This window comes from Sinocyclocheilus grahami, unplaced genomic scaffold (genome assembly GCF_001515645.1).
Source record: "Sinocyclocheilus grahami isolate Dianchi unplaced genomic scaffold, SAMN03320097.WGS_v1.1 scaffold901.1, whole genome shotgun sequence".
Lineage (NCBI taxonomy): Eukaryota > Metazoa > Chordata > Actinopteri > Cypriniformes > Cyprinidae > Sinocyclocheilus > Sinocyclocheilus grahami.
This window is the reverse complement of record NW_015506080.1, coordinates 822,557-838,304: the sequence shown is the minus strand read 5'-3', so window position 1 is coordinate 838,304 and position 15,748 is coordinate 822,557. Positions and strand designations below refer to the sequence as shown.

General features: G+C 37.8%; 1 protein-coding gene across 2 annotated transcripts in view; it reads left to right on the top strand.

Annotated features, from left to right (window-relative positions):
* Positions 1-632: 632 nt before the first annotated feature.
* Positions 633-15,748, top strand: part of LOC107564004 (serine/threonine-protein kinase SMG1-like) — a 41,216-nt gene continuing 26,100 nt past the window's right edge. For both annotated transcript variants that reach the window (XM_016248991.1, XM_016248990.1), the window contains exons 1-15: positions 633-866; positions 3,019-3,176; positions 3,727-3,879; positions 3,998-4,134; positions 4,223-4,281; positions 10,515-10,725; positions 10,816-10,941; positions 11,028-11,100; positions 11,172-11,269; positions 11,352-11,525; positions 11,699-11,923; positions 12,075-12,176; positions 12,254-12,523; positions 13,103-13,233; positions 15,163-15,324. In XM_016248991.1, the coding sequence (XP_016104477.1) occupies positions 790-866; positions 3,019-3,176; positions 3,727-3,879; positions 3,998-4,134; positions 4,223-4,281; positions 10,515-10,725; positions 10,816-10,941; positions 11,028-11,100; positions 11,172-11,269; positions 11,352-11,525; positions 11,699-11,923; positions 12,075-12,176; positions 12,254-12,523; positions 13,103-13,233; positions 15,163-15,324 (2,156 nt within the window). In that variant the 5' untranslated portion in view covers positions 633-789. The remainder of the gene's footprint in view (positions 867-3,018; positions 3,177-3,726; positions 3,880-3,997; positions 4,135-4,222; positions 4,282-10,514; positions 10,726-10,815; positions 10,942-11,027; positions 11,101-11,171; positions 11,270-11,351; positions 11,526-11,698; positions 11,924-12,074; positions 12,177-12,253; positions 12,524-13,102; positions 13,234-15,162; positions 15,325-15,748) is intronic.

Here is a 15,748-nt window from a genome sequence, read left to right as displayed (position 1 = left end):
CAAGTGCATGTATCTTGGTTTAAGAATGTTTAGGGGTCAAAAGCGAAAAGGGGTTTTAAGAATCAACACAATAATAATAATAATAATAATAATAATAATAATAATATCAACACGAATTGGAGAAATTGTGTTGTGAGCATACCTACCAATAACAATGTACCAAATATAAAACCAAACATAATGTGCCTCCCTGAATCTAATGGTGAATGGGAAACTTTAACAAGATGGGTTTAGTTAAACAGCACTGAAATGCTGGTTTTCTTTTCTCTGTGGTTGAAGCTCTTCTTCTCTTTTCTCCATTTCATACACATCTTGTTGTCACTAAGCAACCACACAGTGAATCGGGCTACCTCAACAGATGTTTCTATTTTCTGCTCAAGTGAAGTTTAGGTGAAATCACACATTCAAATAATTACTTTTTCCTGTTTAACCTACACGTGCCACTTCACTTGCTAAGCTTCAAGTGAACGAACAACCTTGGAGTTATTTTAAGTAAGTCCACGTTTCTGCCATTGTGCATGTAGGCACCATGGGAAATGTATTTGCGCTAATAACAATAGAGCTGCAGTTATTTCTATCCACCGACAGATGGAGAAGCCGCCGTGTGAACCGCGGTGACGGAAAGAGTCGAGAGTAGAGAAATAGATGGGAGGGACAGGCCGCTGCCTCTCAGTTTCAAACACACAGTGCATTTCAACCCTGTGCATGGACATTAACTGAACGGTGAAATTAGGGTTTGTTTGCGGACTCTTCCCGTGTTAGACGGGTCATGCTGTCTTCGCGAAGGTAATGAGCCGCAAAGCCCTCGGGTCTCGGCTGAGCAGCGCCCACAAACTGCAGCGAAACTGGAATGACTGGCAGCCCAGGTCAGTAGCGCACCACGCGGCCGAGAACTCGCACTGCAGACCGAGGCTTCAGCGAGGCCTTGCTCTCGTCCGCCTCTATGAAACGCGGCAACGGTCTATCTCCACGTGAGGAGACTTTTCTAAGCATTCATCTCGCACCACATCCCACGATAATGTCGCTGAGCTCTAGTCTGTGGGAATAACAACGCCGCACAGTTAACCCGACAGATGTCAAACGCTCTTGTTCATTTTTTCAGGTTGGTTAGCAGATGTTAGCGTAAGCTAACGCACAAACAGTCGGCGTATACTGGCGATAATTATCATGTTTGTGTTTCTTCGCTAGCCTTGGTTTGTAGACTGAGCATAAATGTGAGTGAAACAGCAGGGATTTATGTGTTTTGACAGACATGCGGATGTATTTAGTTTGTCGTGGCGTTCATTTTGTGGTTTGTGTGGAGAAACGCGTGTGGTCTGACACGTTTAGCCACAAGCTACATAAGGTTACTATTTTAACATTTGCACTGAAGTTAGTAAGTCGATTTATGTTGTAGTGTGTATACTGCAGACATACGGGATAATATTCGTCTCATACTGATTTAATGCATTTTTTTAACTCCTCCAGTGAAGCTCACATCGTGTCAGTTTGCTAACCAGCTCCATTATTTTCGTTGTTACGTTTACCCGTGACTGGGAAGCCGATTCCTCATTTCTAACCTTAAACGTTTATTTGTATTTTGAAACCGCTTTAATTTTGACATTTTTATAGTTTAAACCGGAGAAGCCAGCTGAAGCATGGACTGAATGTCAAAGTCAGCCGAGTGTGCCTGTGTTTGTCTGGAAAGCTTGGGAATTGGCATCGAGTAACTTGCATTGAATTTCAAGCGTGAAAACTGGTTAATTGTTTGAATTCAATCTTCAATTGCCTGCTAATTGTTCAATCAGTAACTTTGAAACTTGATGTATTTATTTAGATGACCATTCACAGTTTTCAGATGAGTTTCATTATTTGAAACCATGTGGAAAAATGAAATCTCAGCTGGACTGTCAAATGACGTCTTGTCCATAAGTCCCGGATGCAGATGCAAATTTATGAATAGGAAGATTCGTGGATTGTCTTTATCGAATTAATGGTTCAAATTGTGAGTTCTGTTGCTAGTACTTTCTGACTCGTTAGGAAAGTTTGCAATTAAATGTTTGGCAGGTGATATAAATAATCAACCTTACATTTCTATGAAATGTTGGATTATTAAAGTTATAGTTCACTCAAAAAAAAGAAAATAAGCAAGTTTAAGTCACCTCATTCAGTCAGTTCACATGTTCCCAACTTGTATGACTTTCTTCATTGGAACACAAAATATAAATTTTTGAAAAATATCCTAGCCACATTTTTTTCCAACATAATGAAAGGTAATGATAATTGATGTCAGGTTCCAAATTGAGGGGGGAAAATTGTTTGATTTCATTGATATCTGAGTTCATTGATCTTATCAGTGAATTCACTGATTCACTTCATTGGTCTGAATGATCCAGTTTCAAAGTGGACTGATCCAGTTGATCATTTGGTGTTCCATAGAAGAAAAGCTTATAGATTTGGCATGACATGGTGGTGAGTAAATGACTGTCAGTTTTTGGGTAAACATGATTTGACAGATACCTGTTGATTTATTCCACTGGCAACAATTAAAGTTTGTATAGATCTAACTAAACAGTTGCATTTGTTCAGTAACAATGTGTTCTTATGTAAATGTTCCTTTTGTACATGAGCAATGGATATACTATCCTTCGAAAGTTTGAGGTCAGTAAGATTTTTTTTTTTAATACTTTTTACCAAAATGCATTAACTTGATCAAAAGTTGCAGGGAAGACATGATGGTGTTTTTTTTTTTTTCAAATCCGAGTATTAGATTTATTTCTGAATCGTCATGTGACACTGAAGACTGGCTGCTGAAAGTTCAGCTTTGCCACACAGTAATTACATTTTTTGTATTCAAATTTATGATGCAATGAATGAGTAAAGACCAACCCATCAACCCAGTTGCACAATAAGTGGTCACCTCTTGTTAAGCTTTAGCATGCTGACTTTAATGTGATCATGGGCAGTTAAGTTGGTGTAGTCACTGATGGTATATTGAATGTTTTTTGTTGTTGTTGTTTTTGTTTTTGTTTTATATAGAGGCGACAGTCTGTCAGCCAGCCAGGACGGTGTGAAGAGCAGTGTCTCTAGAGACCGCGGTTCAGAAGTTCTTTTCGACATTCTGCCCTCTGACCAGCCTGGCACCCCACCACTGCACAATGATGCCTTCACTCTTGCAGATGTACTCGAAGAAGGAGGTGTGTGCTTCATGTGGCCCTTTGTTTAGCCTGGCTTTAATCAGCTGGATTATATCCGCCAGTGTTTTTCACCTTCATTACTGTGGTTTTCAACATCAATAGCATGTGTCTTTCTGCTGGTCCGGTATCTGAGGTTTGGATGATTGTTTGATTCCTCTCTTGTGTGTCACCCTGGTTAAGGTTTCTGTTTATAGAAATAGAAAGAGAAAGTAACGTCAGCAAGGGTTTTTCTTAATTTTTTTGTTTGTTTGTTTTTTTGGAATGTCCCAGAGGTTCTTTGTGCAAATAAATCAATTTTTATAAAATAACTAACTAAAATAATAGTGCTGTATATATTGTGAAATAAGATTTTGGTCATATCACCTACCTAGATTATACCATGTAAAAACAAATTTTGCCCTGCTTATAAAGCATAGTACCTACTTTGGTGGTACAATGTTCTAACATGTAATTTATGCTTTTTAATGTCTTATGTGGTGTTTTTTCATGAATTTCAGATTTACAAATGTTATTCTTTAGGGAAGGAACTGATGGTGTTCTTGCTTTCTAGGTGGATATGATGCTGATGGAGGCCTCTCTGAAAATACTTATGGTCGGAAGTCGCTGGGGCAAGAGTTGAGAACCAATGATGTGACTACTGATATAACCACTTTTCAGCATGGAAACCGTGCTTTAGCTGCAAAGGACATGAGGAAATCACAGGGTGCATTCACCTTTCAGTGCTCATATGTTGCTTATTTGGATTGAATTACCTTGGAGCTTAAGTGGGGCTGTTGCATTCATTTATTTACTAGCATCACTTTCTTTTTTTTATATCCCAGACCGACCGTTGGCTCACTCTGAGGAGTCTCGTCTGGCCAATCTTCTGAGGAGAGCATCACGGGAAGATGACCGGGAACGCAGACTGGCCACTATGAAACAAATGAGGGAGTTCATTGTGCACTCTGAAAATAAAGTGGTATGGTCTGACGTGCACAAATGGATTTTTATGTGTTTCTCTAGTGTTAAACTTCTTAATCCATATTGTTTGTATTCATACATTACAGGTCCTAGTGAAACAGTTGGATTCCATTTTGAGCACCCTGAATGACATTTTGAACGAGAGGTATGACTGCACAGCCTATTTTTAACACAATGGGGAGTTATCAGAATTCACTCCATTGCGGGTATATTTAGCACTTCACTGTTTACGAAGTGTTACAAATACCTTGCTGAATCCTACTCATAAACAATTTAACCGGCCATTATTACATTTTGCCATACCTGAGATAAGTTAGCCTTCCAGTCTGGGAATTTTTGGAAGTACATAAAAGGGACTGGGTGTTAGTCACCCCACTCCACAGGAAGTGCCAATAAACAGCAAGTTCTTTTTATATGCTTTTGTACAGTTATGATTACAAAATCTTTCTGTCTCCCTATTCTTGTATTTTGAGTGTGATTCATTGGCCAAAAGAAGAGAGAACCCACAATAAGCAAAGTTAAATATGAAATTGAATATGGCTTTTTCTGAATTTCTATAGATATTGCAATAATACATAGGCCCTGTCCCAAATGGCACCCTAAGCCTTTGCAGTCTTCCTCCAGGTCCACACTTTTGTGACATAATGCCATGTAATAATTTTCAGGTCAAAATTTGGGCTCAGCTCAGTTTGGGCTCTGCAGTTGTGCGCATCGAGGGTGCATAGTGGTCGCAAAGGGGGCGCTCCCAAGCACAGAAACCTAAAATAATTATTGAGACTCACTACAGTCTTAAATAGAGGTCGACCAATGTATCGGTTTTGCCGATTAATCGACAATGATAGCTGATTGCTGGAATTATTGGCTATCGGCAAAAATCCATGCCGATAGTTTTTCGGGGTTACATATGTTGATGGAGTGGCTGAGAAGGCTCCCTGCCATTATACAGCATGAGAGCGGTCTCTATAGTTGAAATCACTGATGCCGCTACACATTGTCAAAGCAAACAATGAAACAGTGTGTACACAGTACACTGTAGTGCATGTTTTCATATCATTGCTAAGTAATTAATTTGTTGACTAGATGCTGCATTAATGACTACACAACAGTATGTTTGTTCTCAAGACTGAGAGGACGTGAACATTAGCACCTCGAATGGTAAAAAAAAATGTGACAAACACATGGAAATATAGAGAGCTATAATATAGATTAGGGCTATCGCGATTTGTCGATTTTATTAGACTATTCGATTTTTAAAAATCCTCGACTTCATTTTGCTCGCGTTGAATAACCGGCAAAATACCGGAAGTGGCACATTTCACGGATGAGAATCCATAAAACACATTATTAGACTGTTTCCCAAGGCTGCATGATATATTAAACCCATTTAAAAATCATAATTAAGCATAATTGTGAATTCACAAACGCTATGATTTAATTAGCTAAATAATTATATGCGATGAAGTTCTAATAGAGTATATGCGCTTTAATTATTTACATGCGTGTAGGTTAAGTATGTGCGTCACATAGCGGCTCCGTTCACAGTAGTTCTACAGGAACTGTTATCATTTACATGTGTGGAGCGTCTCAAACTCCATCTCTGCATGTTGTTGTGAGTTTGGGTTTATTATAACATTCATCTGGGAACGCAACGTGCGCCATTTCATCAGATTTGTAAGGTGAATCATTTATAAATCTACGCAAACTCGGGAGAATACGTTGCGGTTTCAAAAAAGCTCAAACCCTCACTGTGAGTTTACATGTTTTGATGTCCACATATTCTTTTAATTACAGTGGTTATAGCATTTATGTCCTAAAGAAATGGCCAAATATTAAAGATTAAGTGGACATTTGAATGAAATGGTGCTTGGTAAATATTAAACCAGTATTAGATCGCACAGTAATGTGTAAAAATAATCATTAGGCCGTTGGTGCCCTCTGCAGGCCTTTGTTGTAATGTGTAATGTACATTAGCTCTATTGCTTATAAAACATTATGTATTTTAACAGTTTTGTTCAATAAAATTATATGATTTCTTGCTTTTGATAATTTATTTGAACTAATTATTATTGCCTCATTGCTATGATATGTGTACTTTAAGTAATTTTAAAGGCTATTGCTCACTTACATCTATTTTTATTACCACAAAAAAATTTATTATAATTATAGGGACCTATGAAATCCGTTTTATTTCCAAATTCAGTTTTTTTTCCATTTTCATTTTTCTATACTCCGTTTTAATGGTTAAATTACATTTTATTAATCAAAAAGCTTGTCTAATTAATAGTTTTACAGTTTTATCTTTACCAAATTCTGTTTTCCATTATTTTCTGGATTCCATTAAGGTTTTTTTTTTTTTTTTTTTTAAGAAATACTGCACATTTACATTTTTCTCCTAAATAAATTCTGGTAAATAACATTTCTGGTAAATACTAAAAGTATTTTTTGATTATAATTGTATTATTAGTAGACCAGAACACGTGGATGTGTTGTCATTCTTCCACTATAATACTGAACTTTGATTTCAGTGATTTGGACTTGGAGATGGACACTTGCTTCTTGCACTCTATGTTGCACTTTACTTTTGCTTTAAAAAAGGATTTCATAGAAATTTGTATTTCATTTGGTTTAATAAAATATAGTTAAATAAAATATTCTTAAAGGGGTCATCGGATGCAAAATTCACTTTTCAAGTTGTTTGAACATAAATGTATGTTGGAAGTGTATGTGTACACATCCATCCTATAATTATAAAAATCCATCCAGTGTTTTTTTTTTTTAAATCCCTTTCTCAAACCAGGCTGTTCTGAGATTCCTGTCAGAATGACGTAGTTCTGTACAGACCTCTCCCACGATAGTTGATTGACAGTAGTGTTTCAGCACAGACTGGACTGGTGTCTTACCTTAGACCCACCCTGAGTGAGCTGTCATCAGTCCGCCATTGTGTTGACTGGTGCAGGGGAAGACAAGATGTCTCAGATTAAGCGATTGAGGTTCTTTATTGTTGGATGTAATAATGCAATCGTCATTTACTCCCGACGTCTGAGCTGACGTTACTTTCGCTTTGGAGTGAATGCGCCACTCCCAATCAGCCTAAATGCATCTGTTCACTCGAATCATTTGTGATCCAGCCTCATCTACAGAAGAAGTGAGTATAAGGGTTTTTTATGAATCTTTGCAAATCACCTTTCCTAATAATGCGCTAATTAGCAAGTTTCACGATTAATGCGGCTAAAGTAAACAGTCTCTCTGAGAGCAGCTCGGCAGAGAGGGGCAGGGCCAGCAGAGCTCATTAACATTTAAAGCAACATGGACTATAATGGCTTGATAAAAACAGAGCTGATTTTGACAGGTTTAAAAAGGTGTTTTTTACACTAACATTGAGAAATTTTAACCAAAGTATGTTATAGACTTTTAATTAAGACCCTAAAGAATCATATCAACTTGTGCAAAATGAGCATCCGATGACCCCTTTAAGTAAAACTGTAGATTTTTTGTGGGAAATTAATCGATTAGATTCATCGATAAATTAGTCGATAGATTAATCAAAATAAAAAATCGTTAGTGGCAGCCCTAATATAGATCTCACTTTTTCTTTCCATTTTGCTCTGTTTTTTTAAACGCTGAACTTCAAACTCATCAATGCCACTTTTTTTTTTATCTTTCTTGAAGTGAACTTTTGCCTGTTTGTTGATTAAATAAACAGTTTTAGACCACCACTTGAATGGAAGCGATGCGTCCGTTGTGTATGATATCTGATACCTGTGAGTACTAGATGCAGCGCTATGCTTTTTGCCCAGTGTGCGACTGCGATATTTTGTTATTTTGATTAGAAAATCGTCATGTGTTCTAGAATCGAACCAATTAAAGTGTGAGAGTAGTGCTGGGCGGTATACCTGTTCATAACGAATACCGGTGTTTATTTTTATGACATGAATTTTTTAAATACCGCAATATTTAAAGTATTTAATATTTATATTCAATATTTAAGTATGTCGCTTAAACAACGTTCGGAACGTGACACTGTTTGAAAGGGGTCCCTTTTCACTATTGCACTGTGGTGAGGGCACAGCTGTATGTTACCAAGCGTGAAAGTTCCGAAACTGAAGCTGTAGAACTAATAGAACGTGATGACACAGAAGAACTTATCCACAATATCCACAATGCCCCCTGCCATCAGCTCCCGCGTCTCACACACACGAGCGCGACTTTAGCACTAGATTTAGCAACTTTCAGACCCTTTTAGCTTCTTTTTTTCCATAGAATATTCATACTGACAAACCTAGCGACTTTTTTGGATAAAAGATAGCTATGGTTCAGTTGGAAGATTTCGCCAGTGCTGTCCCGCGAACGCGAGGTCTGACTTTCCCGGAGAAGTGTCACCTCTCTCGGCGTCTGTTCTGTGCAGTGAGCGGCAGAGAAGCAGCACATTCAGTTGGCCCCACCGCAGCCGACTCGTCAATAAATGAGTACAAAACAGCGTTTCCAAGCACCTGTCGCTTACTGATTGTTTGGAATTATAAATATGAGCGTAGTTTGTTAATATCACATGCACTTTTTTTGTTCTCCCAGGCAGTGCGCTGCATGAGACAAAAAAGTAATATAGCCAAAACAACCGCATAGCCGCTCTTTAGTGTAGATGCATGTTGATTTTATCAGACGATGTCTCTATTATAAATGAGAGTGAAGGCTGATTTATACTTCTGCGTCGGACCTACGCTGTAGCTTGACATGCACCTCTCCAAAAATCGAACAGCGCGTCAATTCTACGCAGGCCGCAAGCGCTGTGATTGGTTTGCAAGAACCCCTCCCTCCGTATGTACTTGAGTTTTGTGCGTGTTTATGTGCACTTTAATATATTTTAATGTTACACCTTTTTATATAAAATAAAACAAAGCAAAGAACAAGGGTCTTATCATTTATTATACTACATAGCATTATACATCAGTAGTTGTCCGCAACAAACAATGTTGATCTGCCGTGGTACAAGTTCTTGTGCAGATTGAGAGAATTCCATCTCCTGTTCCGTTGTTGTCTCCTTTTTGTAGTTTTAAATAATGATTTAATGATTTGATATTTATATGCCGTGTTACGGCTATAATGCTTCTCCGATGAGCTGCTTCTTCTTCGGCTTTTGCCGTGGTACTGCGGGTTACAGCAGCAACATGCAGAAGTATAAATCAGCCTTGACTCCTGGTTAACATGTATTAAAAGGGGTGGTGTTTAGTCACTGTTTAGTGTGGTATTTTTTTACTTCACTCATCATGACAGTAAAATAGGGCATTCTAAGTCAATATACTGCAGTATTTCCTCTCTCAATCAATAGAAAATATGGTTAACACCCGGTCATGCATGAAAAAAAAATACCGTCATGTACCGTGAAACCGGTATAATTGAAAAATACCGTGATATAAATTTTTCAACATACCGCTCAGCGCTATGTGAGAGTATACATACAATATTCATATGCAAGTAATTTCAACGCTATCACATTTGTGTAGATATTTAAAAATGACCATCTAGTTAGTGTTAATTTCAATGTCTAATACATATTTAAATTTTGAAGTTGCTTCTGTAAACATTAGTGAACAAACTGTGAACTAACTTTAATGATCAATATATAATTGTTAAATATTAATATTTTTTTTTATTAATTTGCGAAATATGGTTCAGTACTTTATTTATTTATTAATAGTAAAGCACTATTTTAGTTTTAGTTCAGTATCCATTTTAAAAACTATCGTCTGATTAATCCGTATCGGCCAGTGTGGTCCAACCTAGCTATCGGTATTGGTAAAATCCACTATTGGTTGACCTCTAGTCTTAAAGGGATAGTTCACCCAAAAATTTAAATTACCCCATGATCTACTCACCCTCAAGCCATCCTAGGTGTATATGACTTTCACATTCAGACAAATACAATTGGAGTTATATTAAATAATGTCCAAGCTAATCCATGCTTTATAATGGAAGTGGATGGTAGTCCAAAATTTGAAGTCCATAAAATTGCACCCATTCATCATAAAAAGTACACCACACGGCTCGAATGTCGTATGCGTGTTCACAAGAGAGTTGCGTCCCAGTTTAGCAGAAGCTAGAGATTACTTTTTATAAAGTTTTAAATATGGATATTTTTCTTACACAAACAAATCACTTTGCTTCAGAAGGCCTTTATTAACCCCCCGGAGCCGTGTGGTGTACTTTTTAAATTTTTTGTAAAAAAATAAATTAACCACCATCCCGATCGGGTCAGTAGAAAAAATCTTTAGTGTTGAGCCTTAAATTAAGCAGGATAGTGTACAGTCAGCTGGTCATTATTGCAAAATAAACCCATGCAATACTTGATCACACAGTTCTGTGGGTTTCTGTTTGGCCTTACAGTAGTAAGCTTCTGCAGGAGCTTAGGCAGGAGGCCGCGTGCTGCCTGGGATTGCTCTGTGCCACCCTCAGTTATGAAGCCGAGAGGATCTTTAAGTGGATGTTCCTCAAGTTCAGTGTGTCCACAAAGGATGAGGTGAAGCATCTGTACCTGGTGGCAGTGCACAAGGCACTTGAAACAGCAGGGGAGAAGGCTTTTTCAACTGTAATGCAGGTATTTATTCAGTTCCATTGCTAAATCTTGGATTACCATTCTGTATAATCTTTTTCTGTTGCTGAAATGTTTTACTGTTTTGTCATTCAGTTGGTGATGAGCAGCCTTCAGTCTATATTGGAGAACTTGGACACACCAGAGCTGTTGTGCCAAAGTGTGAAATGTATTTTGCTGGTGGCCCGTTGTTATCCACACATATTCAGCACCAATTTCAGAGTAAGCGGCACAAGTAGTCTTAAATTTAAAATCTGGATGTCTGAAAGGAAAGAATTTGTAAATGAACTGCTGTTTTCGTTTTACAGGACACAGTGGATATCTTAGTAGGCTGGCATATAGACCACACACAGAAACAGTCTCTTACTCGACAAGTGTCTGGTAAGATTTGTTTTATATTTAGTTTTTTTTGGGAAATAACCTGTCTAACCTGTCTCAATCTATCTTTCTAGGCTGGTTACAGAGTCTGGAGCAGTTTTGGGTGGCAGATTTAAGCTTTTCAACTACATTATTGGGTCAATTTTTGGAAGATATGGAGGCGTATGCTGAGGTAACGTGAATTGTTTTCAATTGGTTTCTCATTGTCCCTTAATTATGAGATTTCTGAGGTTCTAATACTCTTTCCTTTATAGGATTTGAGTCCTGTTGTATCTGGGGAATCAGGAGACGAGGACATTCCCCCTCCCACGGTATCCCTGCCAAAACTGGCAGCCCTGTTGAGAGTTTTTAGCACTGTTGTGCACAGCATCGGAGAACGGTTCAACCCTATCAGAGGGCCTCCAATCACAGAAGCATATGTCACTGATGTTAGTTTCCAACACGCATGGCCTCTGCTTCAATTATGTGTTACTGCAATACAAATAGATAATCTAAGATAAACTGATATTTATAGGTCGACAAACACTTTTGAACAAGTTGAGAATACACACGCAGTCCTTTACTGATCTGACATAAATTGTTTGCATTTTCTCACTCACAGGTTTTGAATCGTGTTTTGGCCTGTGTCACCACAGCCAAGCAGGTGTTCTTCTCTGAGGCAGTGCTGACAGCAGGAAATGAGTGTGTGTGTGTCCTACTGGTGAGCGTGGACTTGGCCAGCCAGCTGCAGATTGATGCTGTAATCTCTTATGGCCTAGACCAGCTGGACAGCTGTCAGTGCTGCGGACCAGAATACAGCATGTCCGTCCTCACCCTGCTTACTCTGGTAGGACTTGCCTTGATTAATCTAATAAATGACAGACTGGAGTACAATTTAAGGGATTTACATAAATGACTGGTCACACTTTGGCCTTGTTACTATTATGTTTTGATTGAAAATCTTTTTCACACTGTCAATTTGTATTTTTTGATTGTAGATTGTTGATCAGATAAACACCAAAATCCCGGCTGCCTTTGTGGAGAAGTTGCTGGCCCCAAATTCTCATCTCTTGGAGCTGCGCTTTCACAGAGAAATAAAGGTACAATCATTAGCCTCAGTTGTTATAAATTCAACACACACAACAGCTGTGAGTTAACGCATTTTTGTTTGTCACAGGTGATGGCAGCCGCACATGGAGTGTATCATGCTGTGCTGAGCCTAAAGAACATCCCTACACTGGAGGCAGCTTATAAACTGGTCTTGGGCGAGATGGGTTGTGCGCTGAACAGTTTGCTGAGCCCTCTGGGTTTACCTGCTGCCTGTCCTAACATACAACATCCTGCTTTCAGCCAGCTGCAGTTCAGCCCTGAGAGAGCAGAGTTTATCCTTATCTTCAACCTCAGTGCTCTCACCACCATTGGCAACACCAAGAACTCCCTTATCGGGGTCAGCATAAAGTCATACCTAGTTCTGTGAAAACGTGTTTTTGTTTTAGTTTTTTTAGTCATACAGGAAAATGTGTATAACCGGGTTTCCGCGTGTCCTTAATTCTTACATTTTAGTTGTCAAATTTAAGATCATAATTGCGATATGGTTTAATGTGGTGATTAAACTTCAAAAGGCTAAACTTTGTGTACAGCCGTTACCTGGGAAACTGCTGTATTTCTGCCTTTCCGAAAGTGCCACCTGCTGGCAGAGAATGAATTTGCATTTTCGATATGCCTGTCTGCTGTCTTATTTAATATAATATTTGATTGATAATAATTAAGTTAATATAATAATTAATACTTTGATCCATTTTCTTAGAAATGGTTTAAAGGCAGAAATGTGAAAAACTTTGTGAACCTGTATCTAAACTGTATCACGCTTTTTACATTCATTTTACAGTTTAATTTGTTACCATAGACATAGCCCTACCCTGCTCATATAGTATTCATTTTGTGCATGTCTTAAATTTGAGCTTGCAGATTCTGCAGACGCCCTGGTAAAAGAGAAGAGCGTAATAACATATTTTCTGTGTTACAGATGTGGGCTTTGTCCCCTACTGTGTTTGCCCTGCTGAGTCAGAATCTGGTTGTAGTTCACTCTGATTTAGCAGTTCATCACCCTGCCGTCCAGTATGCAGTGCTCTACACACTCTACTCTCACTGCACCAGGTAACATTGCAACATTTACTTGTCTAGATGAGGATTCTTCAAAAATGCACAGGGTTTCCATTTTTTAAAGAAGCATAATTGTACACTATGAATCTTCTTGGGGTCAGTAAGATTTTTTAAAAAGAAATGAACACTAGTATTATTCAGCAAGGATGCATTAAATTGGTCAGTAATGTTACAAATTTTCTATTTCAAAGAAATTCTGTACTTTTGAATTTTCTGTTCAAAGAATCCTAATAAAACTGTAGCGCTGTTTCCACAAATATAAGCAGAAAATCTGTTTGACATTGGTAATAAGAAACGCTTCTTGTGCACCAAATCATATCAGAATAATTTCTGAAGGATTGTGACCATTTCAAGTTGCCTTACAATAGAATATTATATTGAAATAAAATGTTTAAAAAAAAATTTGTATTTCACAATATTATTTATTTACTGTATTTTTGATCAAATGCAACTTTGGTGAGCATAAGACACAACTCTGATTCATTTATTAAATATGTCTGAATTTAAATTTTTTATTTTTTTTACCTTAAAGGGGTCATATGATGTTTTTTATAAATATCATTATTTTGTGTATTTGGTGTAACAGAATATGTCGACATGCTTTAATGTTCAAAAAACACATTATTTTTCAAATACTGTACATTATTGTAGGTCCTCTGTGCCCCGCCTCTCTCAAACGCTTAGTTTTCTACAAAGTCCCTCCTTCCCACAAGCACAGTCTGCTCTGATTGGCCAGCTGACCCGGTGCGTTGTGATTGGCCGAACACAGCAAACACTCGTCGGAAATGTAACGCCCCTTACCATAATCGCGAGCTTCATCTTTCAAAATAAATGTAAAGACAGAGCCCGAAAGGGGAACAGAATCGTGTGACAGACACAATGATGAAGCTGGTATGTGTTTGCAGTACACAGGCCACGGTTAAGACAGCTGACTCCACTGTGACCCTCTCTCGCTCTCTCGCTCGCTCGCTTGCTCGCTCGCTCTCTCAATTTCAATTCAATTTAAGAGTGCTTTATTGGCATGACAAAAATTATACATTAGTATTGCCAAAGCAATTGCAGATGGACTGCTTAAAAATAGTACACGTATTAACAGAAAGAAAAAATAATAATAGTAATATATAGAAAGTATTAAGCATGTAGTGCTCTCACTCACTCACTCACAGACACTTAAGCTAATAACAAAACAGTAGCTGATTCAGAAGCCACAGATTGTCATAGCAAAGTCAGAATTACCTCCTCTCCTAGGTTCATAAAACGGTCTTCCATAAAATGCATTGCTGTTCTGTTGTAAGTGATCTTAAAGATTCCTAAATGCATCTACTTTCGGAAGGCCAAATAAAGTGCTTTTGCTTTTGCCTAGAAACACACAGCGTCTCCCTGACATGGCTGCTTTAATACTAACTGCGGTTACTGAAACCACGCCTTCTTTTCTTCTTATATGTGGGCGGCATTATACAAATATTTCCACATAGTGAGGTAGATATGTGGGGGCATGTTAGAACGAGCAGTTTTAGGAGGGCGTGGCAGAGTCTTAACTTTGATAAAGAATATCTCTTTGGTTTTGAGACTTTAGTCTTTGCAACTTCAGGGATCTTATCAATGCACAATCAGCTTGTAACACTCCAAAGAGAAAGGAAAACTTGAAATCGCATCATATGACCCCTTTAATTAAAATCACAAATGTATTGAACAAAAAGTGAGAGAAATTAAATGCAGAACAACACTGAAGTGTTTAGCAAGTAGCAGTGTGGTTTCATGAATTATGTAGTGCTATATGGTTTTATCATAGATTCTATTATTTTTTTTTTTCAGTGTACATAAAACTGTCAAAAAACACTGTCATTCACTTGATTTTAGCCTCACTCACTCCAGGCGTGATAACTGATAGACTGCTGCTTTTCTCTCTTTATTTCTCCCAAGACATGATCACTTTATCTCAAGCAGCCTGAGCTCTTCATCTCCATCCCTTTTCGACGGTGCTGTCATCAGCACAGTTACCACGGCAACCAAAAGGCATTTCAGCACACTCCTTAATTTGCTGGGTATGCTGCTCAGCAGGGATCATCTCAACCCTGAGGCGAGGTACAGAGCTCACACTGCCTGTCTATAATGAGGCCTGTTGTGATTAATTAATCTGAACCACTTGTTCTTTCAGCTGCTATAATCACTTATACATTGATGAGTGTATTTACACCTTTCTTTTTAATTCCTTACTTGTATGCATATGGCAACAGGTCAGCATTTAGTTTAGAATTTTAGGAAATTAGTGAGTATACAGTGGGGTCCAAAAATGCTAAACAGAAGTGTTTTCAATATTCAAATTCAAAGCCATTATAATTTCAAGTAAAAGTTGAAATGAGAACCTTTACATGAATTGGAAAATTTGTTCTTATTTGGTTCTAATTCTTGCATAATTAAAAATGTAATTTAGCTTATTTCTAGATTTACACAATATCATATATATATATATATATATATATATATATATATATATATATATAATTAA